We start from the raw sequence: 17,868 nt of genomic DNA, 5'->3' as shown, positions 1-17,868 counted from the left end.
ACACAACTGGCTGTTAAGACTCAGAGAAACACGGGGAGGGGGCAGAGGGCTTGACTCAGACATTTCTGTACGTATACTACACTTCAACGAGAAGTTTCAAACATGTTTTACAAAGTAGGTCAGCCTCAGGGAGCCACAGATTTAAAATTGCTCACAGTTCCACGTAAGTGAACCAGTGACAATGACCTGTGTCACTAAATGAAGGGACATTCGAACACCTGGTTAATAAGCTGTTTTGTATGTACCTCATATTTGCATAGCACCCTGACATGGAAAACCCTCTCAGACACATTATCTTGGGGGGAATCACCTGAATCTAAACATCCAAGGCTCTTAGAGGAAGCCAGGGCAGATATTACTGCCTCGGTTTTACAGCCGAGGAAACATCGACTTAGAGTGAAGCAAGGCACACAGGCGGGAAGTCAGCATTTGCACTTGAGATCAGGTCTCTGACTCCTGGTTCTTACTTTTCTAAGAAAGGCAAAAGCAAAACTTTCTCTAAAACACAAACACCTGTTTATGGCCTGAATTTGTAGGATTCTCTTTTTCTAATTAATGGCTGCCTGATCATCTAGTCCAAAAATGATTCCATAAGGTCCTTCACAGGTAAACAAGCAGCTCTTCCCATCTGGTGGGTGTAAAGGAGGTTCCAGCAAATAGGAACCTGCGACTGCTCCTGGCCGAGCCCAACACCCGAGCAGGGCATGTCCACGAGAAGAGAGGCCCCCGGAGATGGAGCAGGTCTCAATTTCTGCCTCTGTGCCCCAGAGAAAGAGGGAGTTGGTGTTTGGGTTCCTCACTATTGTTAAATGGAATCCATACCATAATACCACATTCACGTCCCATCACTTACTCAGTTATTCACGTCCCATCACTTACTCAGCCTTATCCTGTAACAAACACTTCACACTAATCTTTAACTGAAAAGCAGTCTTTCGTTCTCAGTTTTTGGGGAGGGAGACAGAATTAAACACTAGCTCTACCTACATGCAGCTGGTCCCCTCATGAGCCAAGTACAGGAAGTTCAAGCTACAGGGGGTTCAGAAGAAAGGCCGACAGCCAGGCAGACGGGCTATGGAGAGGTTTTCGCCAGCGACCAGCCTAATGGTCAGCATCGATCCCAGCCCACTCTGTGCTGAGGCCTGGGTGCCGAGCAGGAGCTCGTGACCCACCAGGCAGCGGGTCACTGTCACTCACCTCCCCCTAAGAACAGACAGCCCCTGAACGGGACCAATGTGCCCCAGCTGACCCCGCACTGAGGTGTCTTCACTGTGGAAACACTTGTCTTCTACATGTTGTGTTGCCTGCGTATTACTGAGATATTTGGACTTGCCTTTTAAACGAAGCAGTGGGAAGTGGGCAAACAGCAAGGCACCAAAGGCCTCCCACACTGCGACCTCCTGAAGCCTCCCTGTGGTTCGGGGAGATGCCCTCTGAAGAGAACGAGAGGCTCGTGCCAATTCGTCCCCGGTGCAGAAGCCAGCGAAAGGGGAGCGTGTGCAAATCCCAACCCACTCCACGGTGAAGGGCTCAAGGGAGTAATACTTTACCGTCGTTTTCGAAGGATGTGAATCCAGACAGTCCCAGAAAGGAAAAAGAAAAAGGCCATGGAAATGTATAATTTAGGGAGAGGGATTTCTCCTGCAGAGAGGTAGCTGTCCGGGTTCTTCTCTGTGATGTCAATCTGAAACCAACAGGAAATTAAGTTTTACTTTTCAAGAACAGACCACTCCCTGTTCAGCCATTTGTAACCTTAGCTGTTTCACTGAAGCCTAAGAAATTGAGTAGCAACAGTTAACAACCACATTCCAATGCACAGGCTGAAGTGGAAACATCCTAAATTGCTCTACGTTTTCTTCTTTAGGAATCCTCTGTCCTGCCCACCAGCAGAGACGTTCTTCTGGCCACATTTTTCTTTTACTTTGCTTAAGTGCTCTTAACACCTATTCTTACAGAGACATAAAATGGCTCACATTTTACACAGCTGACAAAATCCACATGGAAGAGTTTCCGTATGGTACTCACATCAAGGTTGAATGAAAACTTGTCGTTAGACCACATTTTATTTCCAAGACATTTATGAAAATAAAGACTGTAGAGGCCTTCTTGGTCATCGGTGCTGATGTTAAAGAAAAACTGGAAGAGAAGAAGAAAAAAATTAAAGGGCCCCCAAATCCTCAGCTTCATTTTTAAATCTTAGGAATAAATCATGAATACTATGAGCAGAAGAAAATAGACTACTTAAATAAACCAAATTCTCCCAGAGCAGCATTTAAACAGATGTTTTCTTATTCTATGATTACCTCCCAATATTTAATTACGGCAACTTTCAAGCTAACAGAAAAGTTGACAGAATTATACAGCGAATACCTATATGCTCACTACCTAGATTCTACAATGAAAGCTGTATTATCTTTGCTTTATCAAGTATCTATCCATCAGTGATGGGTTTTGGCAGAAGTCTGCAGAGATATCTGTAGTTATCTCGTTTTTGAGCCAACACACTATTTTGCTCTTTAGGTAAAAGTACTCCTGAAAAAGAAAGGACATTCATTTGATACTTGAAAAGGTAAAGGACCAGCATTCCCTCATTAAAACTTATACCTATGATTTCGAACAACAGTAATAAATGTTATTGTAAATTTTGACATTTATCTATGCTGTTCATAAATTTCATGTGTTCAAATGAAGTTTAATGTAAATCAAAAGACATCATATATGTAAGATCAAAGAAGTGACTCTTTGGTCTATTCTACAGAACATTTTACTGTCAGCCTAAAATACTTAGGGCTACATATACTTCCGTTACTAACGGTAAAGAAAGGCAAGGAAGTGACTACGATGTTTCCGTGACAGGGATTACTCCCGAGTTGGGAAGGGGTGTGAGGGACACATGCGCTTTGTGGGTGCTAGCACTGTGCTGTTTCTGGTCCCAGGTGGTGCTTACAAAGGGGGTTATTTATAACTATTTGTACTCAATGTAGGTACTATACACTCTTGTACATATACTATACTTTACAATTTAAAAGGATGGGGAAAAGAGACATCTGAGAAGAGGATGGAAGTAAAAGACCAAGAACCTTCAGGTTGAAATTATTAACCTGTTAAACCGTGTTGCAAACTCATCACTGTAAACGTGAGATGTGTATTTCAGTCCACGCAAGGTAGCCAGAAAAACAAAAGTTTTCTAAACATATCAGTAACTTTTAGTTCCAAAACTAAGACGCATATAAAGTTTCTAAGAAATATATATTTTTTAAATCTAAAGCATCATTATGGTCGGTCAGAGTAGGCACCTGACCCTGCAAGAGAAAACCCAAACAAAATAAAGCAAAAACGTAAACTTTGGAGCTGGAATAAGCCCTGACAGTCCCTTTCCTTCTTTGGGTAGACACACGATCATCCCTGGGCCGTAGATGGAGCCGAAAGGCTCAGTGTGACCGCACGGTCCCAACTGGGGAGGACACTGGGTAGCAGAGCAGCAAGGAGTGACCCTGACTCCTTTACAAGGAGCGGAAGCCACAGAAAAGGCAGGCTGCCGGGGAACGGCTGCCATATGCACTGAGGACCCGCCAAACTGGCTCTTTCAACCAATGTTCTTAATCAGCCTGTGTGCTGCTTTCCCCTTGACACTCAGGCATTCGTAACTAACAAAGGTGTGTGTCTTCTAACGCCTTCCTTAAGGCTTTAAAAAAGCATTCAAAAATTTTATTGACAAGCATTTTAAGGTGAGGGGGAAAAAGAGAAAAGTACCTTTTGTATTTTCTTAAGGAGGCAGTAAAGCAAAGTTGTTAAACACATGGGCCTTGGAGTCAGACAAACCTGGGTTTGAATCCTCCCCTTGGGCAAGTTACTTAACCTCTGAGCCTCAGTTTCCTCATCTGCAAAAGGGGAACAACAGTACCTACTTCATGGAGTTGTTGGGAGGCATGAACTGAGACAATGATGACACATAAGTACTTAGCACAGCGCCTGGCGTTCATTCATTCACCTCCGTAGTGACTGAGGGAGAGCCTAGTATGGGCCAGGCCCAAGGTTAGGAACTCCGTACACATCGGTAATAAAACAGGTGAAAATCCCTGCCCTTATGGCTACCGTCTAAAGGGAGAGACTGATGATGAACAGAATAAGTACAGTCCCGGCACGCTGGAAAGGAGGCGTGCTAAGGGAAAAACAAAGCGCAGGGGGACGGACGAGGGGAGAGGGCTGCGTTCACATTACGGTGACCGGCGGAAGCTTTGTTATGGTGACACGTGAACAAAGACCTAAAGGAGGTAGGAATTAATCGTGAGGACTCTGAGGGACAAGCGTTCTCCCAGTGGGTTCAGCCAGAGCAGAGCCTGAGGCGCGACCTTTTCTAGGAGCAGCAAGGTGGCCTGTGTGCCTGGAGCAGAGTGAAGGGAGGAGGGGGGACAAATGGGAGCTGACAAGAGTGACAGCAGCTAGACCCTGTGGGCTCGCAGACCAGGGGAAGGACTTGGCATTTACTCTGAGACAGACGGGGAGCTGCTGAGGATTCGGAGCAGGTGAGCACCCCACAAGCTCCAGTTAGCTATTAATACCGATGCCTACTAAACTTGTAGAACATAAAAATCGTTAGGCAAAATAATTTATGGCGAAAGGACTCAGAACGGTGGAGGGGTGGGGGGCTTCCCAAGGTGATAAAAATGCAGAGAATCTTGACAGAGAGTGGGTTACATGCGTGTGTGCCTCTGTCAAAAGTGATCAAAATACACACTTAAGACCTGTGCATTTCACTTGAAGCAAATTATATGCCAATTAAGGAAAACTGGTTAGAAACGAGGCAGTGACTCTTACAAATTAACGATGACGATGATTTGCATAGCGCTTTAGAGCACTTTTGTTTTCTAAAAGCGATACGCATAACAACCCTATGAGATAGGTCCCATCATTGCTCATTTTTAGATGATTCAAGAGCGAGGTTCAGAAGGTAAGTGAGTTGTCCAAGGTCACCAGCTAGTTAGTGGGTGCTGAGATCCAGTCCCGTGTCCTACCCCACACACAGCCTGTGATGCTGCCACACTCACGCGCAGCTAGTAATGGTGACAGCTGTGCAGCTCCCGGGAGGCCGCTGAGTCTCAGTGAACTCATCTCTAAATCACAACATCACCCTAAGTGAGCACCAATGTCCTTTCAGGTACAGACTCCTGAATGGGAGTCAGCGTGGGATGAGAGAGGCAGAGTTGTGGAACAGCCAGGCAGGACAGGGTTGGAATTTGGGCCTTATTACTTCCACTGGTCATTCATGAAGTTATTCATTCTGAGACTCATGACTTCATACGTGGGGGGTAATAATATCCACCTTGTGGGTTTGTTATGGAGAGAGCTACTGCATTCAAGTGACTGACACAGAGCATGCCTACATTCAAAATTCCTTTAAAAATTCACCTTCTTACATGGTAGAGATACATTCTATGAAGCTTCACTCAAAGAAACTAATACATACCTGAAAGGAAACTGTCCCATTTTTATTATGAATAGAGAAGGATTTCTCTTCCATTGCCTAAAAAGACATAACAACCTGTTTTAGGATACTGGCAGAAAAAGTAAGCTAATAAAAATAAAGGTTTTAAAAAAAACAAACCACCCAAACACATTCTTTTTTTTTTTTTTTTTTTTTTTTTTTTAAAAGAAGGGAACAGGGACTTTATTGGGGAACAGTGTGTACTTCCAGGACTTTTTTTTTTCCAAGTCAAATTGTTGTCCTTCCAATCTTAGTTGTGGAGGGCGCAGCGCAGCGGCAGGTCCAGTTGCCGTTGCTAGTTGCAGGGGGCACAGCCCACCATCCCTTGCGGGAGTCAAACCGCAACATTGTGGTTGAGAGCTCGCGCTCCAAACAACTGAGCCATCCGGGAGCTCAGCGGAAGCTCAGCTCAAGGTGCCATGTTCAATCTTAGTTGCAGGGGGCACAGCCCACCATCCCTTGCAGGAGTCGAGGAATTGAACCGGCAACCTTGTGGTTGAGAGCCCACTGGCCCATGTGGGAATCGAACGGGCAGCCCTTGGCATTAGGAGCATGGAGCTCTAACTGCCTGAGTCACCGGGCCGGCCCAACACATTTTTCTTAAACCCTAAATTTGGTGACCTTTAAAAGCTCCCTGAAAATAAAATTCACCATCCTTTCAAGAAGTTTGAAATCCCCTTCACAGAGCGGAGCTTCTGCTCCTCTCACTTTCTTTACTCAGCCATCTCTTCTGCCGCTCCACTAGCGCCCAGGTCTGCCCGTCTTCCTCCTGGAACACTTCTCTGACCCAGTTCACATCCTGACACATCACCTGGACTCAGTGGAGTCCCTATTTCAAGTAATCAACACATTGCCATTGGTACAAGGGACCAAGTAAAGAAAAGAAGAAACTAGTGGTATATGCAACAACATGGATGAATTCAAAATAATTATGCTGAATGAAAGAAGTCAAAAAAGAGTACATACTGCATAATATATCTGTATAAAGTTTTCACAAAACTAATCTACAGTGACAGATCAGTGGTGGCCTGAGGACCGGAGGATGACAAAATGACAGGAAATTTTGGGGTGACAGATATGTTCACTATCTTGATCGTGGTGGGTGGTGACTTCACGGGTGTACACATACGTCAAAACTTATCAAACTGTCCTTTTAGACACAGTCGTTCCCCCTTATCCACAGGAATACGTTCCACAATGGATGCCTGAAACTGCAGACAGTACCAAACTCTACACAGGCTATGGTCATGTTTTTTCCTATACACACACCTATGATAAAGTTTAATTTACAAATTAGGCAACTTCACAGATAGAAGATTTGTTCGTAGATCCTAGCAACCTCGCCATATGATTTGTTTTCTTCCCTTATTAAGTCAAGACATTTTACCTTGTGACTTAAAGAAGGCACTCTACGGCTTCCCTGAGGAATATCTGAATCGCCAGCATCACTACTCTTGTACTTTGGGGTCATTAGTAAGTAAAACAGGGTGACTGGAACACAAGCACTGCAATACCGGGACAGTTGATCTGAACGCAGCTACGTACTAAGTGTCTCACAGGCCAGCAGCAGATACAGCTGGCCCTACATTATCTCAGTTCCCTTTCTGCTCCCAAATGTGTTCCTTTCACTTCAAACAGGCCAGTGCCCGGCACCTGTCATGCTCATTTCCACTTCCAGTCTTTGCTTCTGACTGTCTTCATCCCCTTCCTTCTCTTCTTCCCCAAACAAATCCACCAGGCTTCAAACCCTGATGGTACCTCCTTCCAGAGGGCTCTCCAGGTAGCTCACTTCCCTCTCCACTCACTGTGGGACCCTCTATCACACAAGTGTTGTACACATCAGCACTCAATTCTACTCGGAAATTGCTCTGTGTGTCTATATCATCTCCCCAAACAGAAGGCAACTCCTTACAGATTAGGTGTGCTTATGTATGTGTACGTGTATATGTATGTGTATTGATAAAGATGAACTGGGACTTTAAGGAAACTGATGAGGCCGGCAGGTCCCTGGGAGGAGCTGAACTCCTGGAGGTTCACAGGCCCACCTAGTTGACGTCTATGGTCTTAACCTCCTTTTCATAAAACTCTCTCTGTGGTTCTAGCTTCCTGTCTCCCTGCCGTCTGGTCCCTCCATCTTGGCACACAGCCAGGCTGTGCCCGTGGCCTGCCGTGTCTGCACACCCTCGTGCTGGGTGGCGCCCTGTTTTTCCTTTTTTCCCGAATAAATCCTTTTTTGGTGATGCAATACTTAGTCGATATTACTGTTCAGTCAACAGTGTACACAGAAACACTCGCACGGAACATACATTCCAGGAAAGCCGAGCACAGGGCGGGCTGTTCTTACCTTTGCGTCCACTGTGCTTCGTTTAGACTTCCCAGTCTCTAGAAGCAGAACATTTAAAAGGCGTTACTGCAGGATCCAGCTCAGATGTTACAGTACCATTTTATGAGACTCTGGCTTGTCTAACAGCAAATAATTCAAACAAACAAAAAGATGAGACCATATGCTGCCATCTCTTCCGATCCCAAAACAATTCCTGAGCTGCAGAAGTGGCAAATCAGAACGTGCTGTACTACAAATGTTACCTAATGAATGAGAATATTTAGGACCAACGGGAACTCGTCTCTAGACAATCTGGTGGACGTTATGGCCAGAGATGCCACATGGAGTGACTTTCCTTATTTTCTAAGTAATTACATTTGAAAACAGATCATTGTTTAAAATATGTATCTGAGGGGGCCCTTGAGCCAGTCTCTACTGCTTCTATTAGGGTCAGCTCCTATTTCTTTGGAGTGTACTATCTCTCCTAATAAACTGCTCTCTCACCACTTTAACAATAAAATAAAATAAAATAAAGTATGTATGAGATTTATTGACACACATGGAAAAATTATTTGCAATGAATATTAGCCTGATGCATACTTTTTTTTCCCACAGCAAGGAGTGTTAAGATTCCTAATGGCTTTGTTCATGGAACAGAGATGTGCTTTATTTTTACTTAAGATACTCTTCATGAGGAAGACAGGATCTTAAACTCCCTGCAGGAAGGGACAGCATTTCAGAATATAAAGAAGGAAGAGGATCCTTCCTCCCAGGAAACGGTTACGTGAGGACGAGAAACCTGGCCAGGAGACGGGGCACAGACATTAAACACCACCATCACACAGATACAATATCTCTGTGTGCCTTTTAAATTGGGTTAGAGTTTTGACAACCTGTGGAAAAATGTGTAAATAATACAACACGTAATAAATGCTTTCAAGAACTCATAAATTATTAGACAGAAGTGACAGTTAATGACACAGGTGATAAATATAACTTAGTTAATCAACATATAGAGAAAAAGTGTGGCCTCGTAATAAGAGTGAACACAAAAAACAAGAATGCCTTTTTTGCCTTTTACTTTGAGATTAAACACACACACACACACACACACACACACACACACACAGTACTGGCTAGGACATGGTGATGGGGGCACTAGTCCTGCCATTTTCCAATGGGAGTATAAATTCACAGAACTCATTTGGAAAGGAATTGAAAGTAGGTATCAATATTCTCAAAAGCATTCATATCCTTTGAACCAGATATTCCAATTCTGGGAACCCATCCTAAAGAAAGTTTTATGTATGAAAAAAGTTCTACAAACAAAGAAGTCTAATGCAGCTTTATAATAACATCAAAATGAAAATTATGTCTCCTTAAGGGGAACGGTTGAGCAGACCACAGTATCCATTTAATGGGATACCTGATAAGTATAAAGTATCTTAAGGTCACGAGACCAGAGATGCTTAAAATGATAAACATGACTGAATTGTAAAAATCAAATGTTCTACACTTAAGAAACAAGCTTAGATGGCAACATACATTACGAAAATTCTAACATGGGAGGAAGGAGAAATGACTGTTCTTTTCCCACCTTCTCTGTATTTTCCACATTTTTCTTTAAGGATTATACATTTTTGTATAACCTCCCAAAGAAAACAATGCTAAGGTCACATTTGTTTTGACTTCGAAACAAAAAAGAATCTACAAAGCCAGGCATGAAGAAAGTGCTAGTTTCCACTTGACGGTTACCTTGCTTTTTCTCAGTCTGGCTGCCTGACGAAACAGGGCCACCATCAGCCCCCGGGCCCTGACCAAGGGCTTTCTCGTCCTTGCTGAAGATGATCTCTGGTAACTGGGTACCAACTTCTGGAGGAGATCTTATTTTCACTCTACAGTCAAATAACACAGAAGGAAAAAAGTTCAAAGAAACACTTCTGGCCATGTAAGCGTCGCAGGTTAGGTATTGCTTCAAGCTCTAAATCCACCATCTCACGCCGTCCTTACAATGTCCTACCTACGTCTGCATTTACAGATGCTGAAACGGAGGCTCTGAGGGTACAAGGGTAGTGGCCTTGTATGCAGCTGGGCGAGGACCCAGGCAGTCTCACGCTAAGGCCGACGTTCTTAGCTACCACGCAATTCTGACGCACTCATTTCCCCAGAGTATATGCAGCATGTCCAACAAACTGGTGCACAAGGGGGTCGGAACGTCGTTAAGATAGGAAGTCTGGGGGACCTGTGAGGAGCAGGGGGGACTATTCACAGCCTACGGGGTATGCATTTCCTCCCTCCTCCCTTCCTGAGACCCCACTTTTGTTTACCCCACTCCACACGAGGAGGGACCAGTGAGTCTCCACGTCTGAGTGGACACGTGACCTAAGCTGGCACAGTCAGGATGAAGGGAAGCACTGAGTGGGAAGAACCTTTCCTCTCCTTCCCTCAGCTGGATGCGAACAATGAACGCACTTCACTGAACACACCACGCTACTCCACGCTACTCCGCCACTGTATAAAATGCTCCCTCTGCCTGAAATGTTCTTCCGTCTCTTATGCGTCGGTAAAGTCTAGTCACTAGATGGCTGGTTTCCTGAAGCTCCGCTCCCCTTCCACAGCTCGTCGGTCTCTCTGCCCTCTTACTTCTCTATTTCACTGCGATCACGGGGAGTGCTGTTCTGCCGCCCTCCTGAATCTACAAGCTCCTCAGGGGTGGGACCTCTGTCCCCTCAGCTTGTTTTTCACCTCCAGCACTCAGCATGGTATCTGGCACACGGGAGATACTCAATGTTAGCTTAACGACAAAATGCCCTTAACTTTCCTCTACGATTGAACTGCAAGAACATGGGAATTACTTACTCACTTCTGGAGACGTCTAGGATTAGAAGGGTGACAGAGACAAACTGCTGCCGTAGAACGCAGTAATGCATATCTTCATCCTAGGAAAGGAAGACCCAGTTACACGTGACCTCATTCACTCACGCTAGAACAAGAACAGCTTTCAGGATTAAGGCAAATGGGCCAACGTCCATTCCAAACAAAACACCTGCGCACGCTAGGGGATGCCTAGAAGTCAAAGCAGCCACCGCCGCAGGAAAGCAGCATGATGGAAGCAGGGTTCCCTCCCCCCAGTGTCTTGGGCTCAAGTGAAAGGAATGATCGGGTCATGCTCACCAGGTAAGAAGAAAATCCATCATTCTTTGTACGGTCTAGGCTGAATCCAATCTAAAAAGAGGTCAAAAGAGTGGAGGTGAGTACCACACGAGGCCTGGCATCCATCCTGTCCCTCCTCAGAGAGCAGAAAAAGCCCTTTAAGCCTGCGCTCCTCGGTTTTCTCACCATTCGTTTTGTAAGAAGGCTCATTCATTACTAAAATCAGTCAAGAAGGACAACGTGAGTGTTAAAGTGGAGCTACCTAACGCCTGCTCACAAGTTCATTTTCTCGATATTCTGGCGCGTCCTATCGAGTGCGGGCAACGCTCTCAGCTAAGCGGCAGAAGCGGGGCCAGGCCCTGCTCTCCCGGAAAGGCACTTACAGTCGTGTCCTTGTGTGTGGCTCCCTCAGGATCCTTCACTGAAAGTCTACTGACGTTAACCACCATGTAACCGTCCTTGAAGAAGCCAAAGGTGTTCAGGTGAACCTTATGTCTCACGTCGTCCTGCAAAGGTTTATGGTGGTGGAGTTAGTAATACAGAGACGCTCACTTCATTATTTAGCCTATTCGTTTGCTTGAAAAGCTAGAGCATCTAGTTTCCTGCTAGCTAACCAACGTTTCATCTACTCAGTAAAATATACAGCTGTGCTACCTTATCTTGTTCCAAAAGCTAAAGACGACTCATCAGAAATTCATAACATATCAAGTTTTAGAGAAGGGAGCACACAACACATGCAATTCATCCTGATGCATTGGGAACGGGCCCGGGCGCGGTCCCGTGGGCCGACTCGGCGGTCAGCTGGAATGCGAATTCCGGGGAAGGAGGAAAACAATGTGTCAGTCATCCTCGCATCCTTCCCGCTGCTACAAGGCCTGGCATCCAGTAGGCATGGAAAACATGTTGGGGGTGGGGGAGTGGCCCCAACTGCTCTGTGAATACACTCATTTATATAAACCTTCTTAGGAGTTGTGTGTCACTGGCTCCTCCCACTGCAGGAAGACGAGGGATAGCCGCACGTTACTTTCCTCACCTATAATTCAGCTCTTTACATAGGCTCATTGGCATCTAAAAATGATGTTATAGATGATGGAGTTTCAGAAAATAAAGCTTTAGGCAAAAGAAATCCCAGGCACCAGCCAGGTGGACAGGCTCTTTCGGACACAGGAGAAACCTGAGGTTTGTTGAAACTGCACCAGGTAGGCACAGGCCTAGCTACCTGCTCGAATCGGTCTCCGAGTGGTGTTTACAACCCTAAGACAATACATTTTAAGGCTGACCAAAACTACCTGGAACTTTAAGCAAACATAATCAGTTGGGAGGGTCTATGGGAGGAGCTGGGGCTTAAGGAAGCTCTCGCACTCTAGGACTCGCGAGACCCCGACGGGAACCCTTAGTTTATAATAACGCTCCATGTTCTAACCTCCCCTTCCCTTTTCTTCCCTTTCCTTTCCATAAGTACCCCTCCATCTGGGCACACAGGCCCAAGGCTGCACGTGGCTTGCCATGTCTGCATGCACTGGGTTGCATCCCTTTCTTTTTCCCCGAATGAATCCGTTTTGGTGACAAAACACCTAGTTGATATTATTTTTCAGTTGACTAGGCCAACGGAACGACGGTTTAGTGACGACTTCTAAAACTGAGGTTCCACAAAGAAAGTCACGAGCTCCATGAGAATTATTGTCTGAATCGGACTGTTGGCAATAAGCTAACAGGTATTAAATCGCTCCTGAAGGCAAGGCGCTATGCCTAGCACTTTTCTTGAACTTTCATTTGGTTCTCCCTCAAATCTGAGTCATTTATTTTTGCTAGCGTTTGTTTCTTGCTCCTATTTTTAAATTCCATTTTCTTTCTTTCAATTGTAAATACAGCTGACAACATATTGAGGTGCTCTGGGGTCTAATTCTGCTCTCTGTTGTCTCTGCTGACATTCACAGCTGGTGGGCATGTTTCATTTTCAGACGAGGACGCATTAGATACCAGGGGCATCAGGCTATGCCGAGGAGGAGAGGCAGTGGATCGGATCTTCCTCAGAACCACGAACCGCACCCCACCGCCCACCCCACCATACACACTTCTTATTTCCATGAGGAGGGTTTTATCTAACCGGTGCCACCATTCAGGGTGCACATAGAGTCCCATATTCGGGGCCAGAGGGAGACAGTCCCAGCCCCTCCCCACGTGGGTCTAAGGCGCTTGCTCCCCTCACAGGCAGATCAAAATCCAAGGCTCTAGGGTCCAAGTGTATGCAATGCCTCAGGGCAGCCCTGGCTCGTGTCCTGCCACCCACTGCAGTTTCAGCAACTTCTCCCCTCACCCCACTTTTTTTTGTTTTGGCCCCTGGGAATTTCCCTTATTTTCCTAGGAGCCCAGCTATGCATTTAAAGCCTGTTGGCCAGACTTCTACTTCCTGGTGGGAGGGAGTAGCTTGCAGCAAACAGGCACTCGGGGGAGAACTAAAAAAGCCAGATAAGGTAACAAGTCATCCTTTGGAATGGATGCTGGAAGGGAGCTGCTAGACCATAAAAACCAGAAAAGCTAAGGCTCACAGCCTTTCTCACAATTGTAAGGGAGATTCACCGCTACAGAAAATGATCTATGTTCTCAATTCTCCCAAAGATGTTAAAGGCTACTACCATCCTAGATGCACAGGAGAGAAATTAATTCCGCTACCTATGATGGATGTCTTAGGACATGTGAAAAAAAACATATAAACGGAGCTACTTTAAAATGGACTCTGAGCTGCCATTTCAGAGGAACTGCCTTGCAGATATTACCCTTCAAACCTTTGTAATGTCAAAACAGGGCACATTAACCTTCAGACTGGGCCTGAAACAATATTATGTCCCAAACAACTGTTTGCAAAGATAACTTAGAAAGCAGATATCATGACTACCAGACTGAAGACTAAAATCTTGCTGCCTACAAGATTCACATCAGATCAAAAGGCACACACAGACTAAAGTAAAGAGATGGAAAAAGATATTCCATGAAAATGGGAGGGGAAAGAAAGCTGGGGTAGCAATACTTATACCAGACAAAACAGACTTTAAAACAAAGGCTATAACAAGAGACAAAGAAGGACCTAGTAATCTCCCTTCTCAGTATTTATCTGAAGAAACCCAGAACACTACTTTGAGGGAACCTGTGCACCCATATGTTCACTGCAGCACTGTTTACAATGGTCAAGATGCGGAGGCAGCCTGGGTGTGCATCAATGGATGAATGGATAAAGAAGTAGTACATATCTACAGTGGAGTATTACTCAGCCATAAGAAGAATGAAATCTTGCCCTCTGCGACAACATGGATGGAGCTAGAGGGTATTGTGCTCAATGGAGTAAGTCAGACAGAAAAAGACAAATGCCGTATGATTTTGCTTATATGTGGACTCTAAAGAACAAGGTAAACGAACAAACAAAACAGAAACAGACTCATAAATACAGAGAATATTTTGATGGTTGCCAGATAGGAGGGGGTGAGGGGATGGGCAAAAAAGATGAAGGGATTAAGAAATACAAATTAGTAGTTACAAAATAGTCACGAGGATGTAAAGTACAGCTCAGGGAATATCGTCAATGATATCGTAATAATTATGTATGGTGTCAGGTGGGTATTAGGTTTATCGGGGTGATCACATCATAAGTTATATAGATGTCTAATCACTATGTTGTATACCTGAAACTAATGTAATAGTGTATGTCAATGCTCATTGAAAAACAAATAAAAACTTTCTTTAGAATTAGCACCACTATGTCAGCTTACCTACAGAAATGCCCTCTACTGATGTCATTCTTCCCCTTCCCTTTGTCAAATACCCCCTACCTTCCCCTCCTTACTGGAACACTGTTTGGGCTTCTGCCTGCGTCAGTGCTTCCCCAATAGCTGTTCTTTTGGATCTCAAGTAAATGCTGTTGCCTCTCACTTTGGCCTTTATTTTTAGGTTGAAAGACATTAGGGTGTAATCCTCTGGCAGAATCTCCAGATGAAAAGGGCTGCACAGACATAAATAAAGGAAAACGAACCAATTCCTGCCATATGCAACAATGTGGATGAGTCTCACAGATGTAATATACTAAGCAAAACAAGCCATATTCAACATCGGAATAACAAATTCCAACGCAGGAGGAGATAACCTGTGGTGATAGAGGTCAGCACGGTGATTATTCTCGATTATTCTCGGGAAGGACAGATGTTTCAGTCACCTGGGGAGAAGGGCCTGAAGGAGCTTCTGGAAGTGCTTGGTACATTGTGTTTATTGCTGGTTGCACAAATGTGTTTACATAGTAAAAATTCACTGTGTTGTATGCTTATAATAAGTGTTTTTAGCATGTGCGAGGTGTGATAAAAAAAAAAATACAGTGAATGCTGCTGCCAAGAGCCATCCAACGGAAAGGCAGGGATCTTCAATACAGGAAGTGGTGCAATGAAGCTTAGTAACAGTGGGTGACAAGTTTTAACTTATTGGGTGCAGTCAGTCGGGTGTGAGCTACGGTTGAGAGAAGGTGTGTTTTAAAGTCTGCTGTAAATCATGGATCACCAACAACACATTAATGTGACATTTTGTTTCAAACTGCAAAAAAGTGCTAAAGAAACACACGAAATGTTAAAATTAGTTTATGCTGATGCTGTAGTGACCATGAAGACGGTTTACACGTGGTTCCAGGGATTCCATAATGATTGTGAATCGACTAAAAAAGAGGAGAGATCGGAACATCCTTCAACATCAAAAACCCAAGAGAATGTTGAAAGAGTAATAAGCAAAATGATTCAATCAAACCGGAGACTGGCTGTTAGGGGAATTTCTGAGGATCTGAACATCTCTTATGGTTCTGTTCAAAGCATTTTAACAACAGATTTGAATATGAGGCAAGTGAGTGTGAAATCTGTTTCACACGTTTTGACTGTGGAACAGAAGCAACAGCATTTGTCAATTTCATTGGCGTTGCGCGATCACGCCGCTTCAGATTTTTAAGACATGTCATCATGGGAGATGAAACTCGGGTCTATGGTTATGATCCTGAGACCAAGGTTCAGAGTTCTCAGTGGAAATCACCCAGTTCTCCTCGTGTGAAAAAAAGTGCATCAATCAAGATCTAACAGCAAGGTGATATTGTGTTTTCTGACCTTGATGGAATTGTGCGAGCTGAGTTTGTACCCAGGAACACTACGGTGAATTCTGAATATGAATATTATAAGGGTATTGGAGCATTTAAGAAACAATGTGTAGAAAATGGCCTGAGAAATGGGCAAACGGTTTCATCCTCCATCATGACAACACTCCGTGTCACCCATCGCTTCTGGTACAGCAATTTCTGTCAAATAAAAACATTACGGTGTCCGCATCCACCTTATTCGCTGGATCTGGCACCGTGTGACTTCTGGCTCTTCCCCAAAGTCAAAATCATTCAGGACATCGAGGCAGCCACAACAGCACAACTAAAGACACTCACACAAGAGGACTTCCAGGACTGCCTCAGAAAGTGGAAGAACAGTGGGATAAGTGTGTTCGAAGCAATTGGGGGGGGGGGGGCAGGGGAGGTATTTTGAGAGTTATTAATGGCAATGTCTTTTACTGTAATAAATTTTTTAATTTAAACATTCACTATACTGTTTGATCACAGCTCGTATATTATACTTCAATAACGTTTACATTGTAATAGAACATTTGTTCTGGTTTCTCCAGCATTTAGATGCTGTGTAGCAAATGGAATCCTGTTAAGCAATTTTTATACTCATGTAGCCCACCACAATGTGTATTGTCTAGGTTTTGGGGGGTAAATATTTCAATTGCAACCTTATAACAGTCACTTTTTTCCATATAAACTGTACATTCCTCTGTTGTTTTTTTCTCACTTTTATATATATCATTTCACTTACTAATACAGTGCCACTAAAAACACAGTTTTGAAGTGTTTTTGAACTCTCATAAGCATCACAACCCCACGTTTCCAGCACTTCCCAGGAACTGAGAGCCCACATATGCCAAGGTCTCTCCTCACTCAGCCCAGTGTGGTTAACAGTAGCACGTCCAGAATAGAGACAAAGGTGAAGTTCAGAGGCGAACGACTACCCGAGACCACGCAGACTACAAGTGGGGAAGCGGGGATTTCAGCACAGACCTGATGTGTTTCACACTACTGTCCCCCACCATGGGAAAGTAAGCATGATATAATCTTAAATGCAAGTGGGGTGACCCAGAAGACAGGGATCAATTCCTAGAAACATACAACCTACCAAAACTGAATCATGAAGAAACAGAACATCTGAACAGACCAATAATGAGCAAGGAGCTTGAATCAGTAATCAGAGTGTTACGGAAAAATTAACTCCAATCCTTCTCAAACTCTTCCAAACAACTGAAAAGGAGGGAGCACTCCTAAATTCATTTTCTTTCTTTTTCTCTCTCTAAAATTTTATTGGGGAATACTGGGGAACAGTGTGTTTCTCCAGGGCCCATCAGCTCCAAGTCGTTGTCCTTTAATCTAGTTGTGGAGGGCGCAGCTCAGCTCCACGTCCAGTTGCCGTTTTCAATCTTTCAGTTGCAGGGGGCGCAGCCCACCATCTCATGTGGGAATTGAACCGGCAACCTTGTTGTTGAGAGCTCGCGCTCTAACCAACTGAGCCATCAGGCCACCCATGATTTCTTTTTTTTAAATAGAAACCAAAAGCACAGGTAACAAAAACACAATTAGACAAATGGGATTGCATCAAACTAAAACGCTTCTGCATGGCAAAGGAAATAGTCAACACAGTGAAGAGACAACCTAGGGAACGAGAAAACATATCTGCAAACCATATAGCTGATAAGGGGCTACTATCCAAAATACATAAGGAATCAAACAACTCAATAGCAAGAAAACAAATAACCTGATTAAAAAATGGACTAAGGATGTGAGTAGACATTT

At 44.3% G+C, this 17,868-nt stretch overlaps 1 protein-coding gene across 2 annotated transcripts in view; it reads right to left on the bottom strand.

Annotated features, from left to right (window-relative positions):
* Positions 1-17,868, bottom strand: part of GPR107 (G protein-coupled receptor 107) — a 67,979-nt gene that overhangs the window by 33,840 nt on the left and 16,271 nt on the right. For both annotated transcript variants that reach the window (XM_019728850.2, XM_019728849.2), the window contains exons 2-9: positions 11,345-11,467; positions 10,983-11,033; positions 10,668-10,747; positions 9,564-9,703; positions 7,830-7,867; positions 5,468-5,524; positions 2,026-2,136; positions 1,551-1,684 (exon numbers count right to left, since the gene is read on the bottom strand). In XM_019728850.2, coding sequence (XP_019584409.2) covers positions 1,551-1,684; positions 2,026-2,136; positions 5,468-5,524; positions 7,830-7,867; positions 9,564-9,703; positions 10,668-10,747; positions 10,983-11,033; positions 11,345-11,467 — 734 coding nt within the window. The remainder of the gene's footprint in view (positions 1-1,550; positions 1,685-2,025; positions 2,137-5,467; positions 5,525-7,829; positions 7,868-9,563; positions 9,704-10,667; positions 10,748-10,982; positions 11,034-11,344; positions 11,468-17,868) is intronic.

This window comes from Rhinolophus sinicus, linkage group LG04, assembly GCF_036562045.2.
Source record: "Rhinolophus sinicus isolate RSC01 linkage group LG04, ASM3656204v1, whole genome shotgun sequence".
Classification (NCBI taxonomy): Eukaryota; Metazoa; Chordata; class Mammalia; order Chiroptera; family Rhinolophidae; genus Rhinolophus; species Rhinolophus sinicus.
Note: the sequence above shows the minus strand (reverse complement) of the source record. Positions and strands in the feature narration are given on the sequence as shown.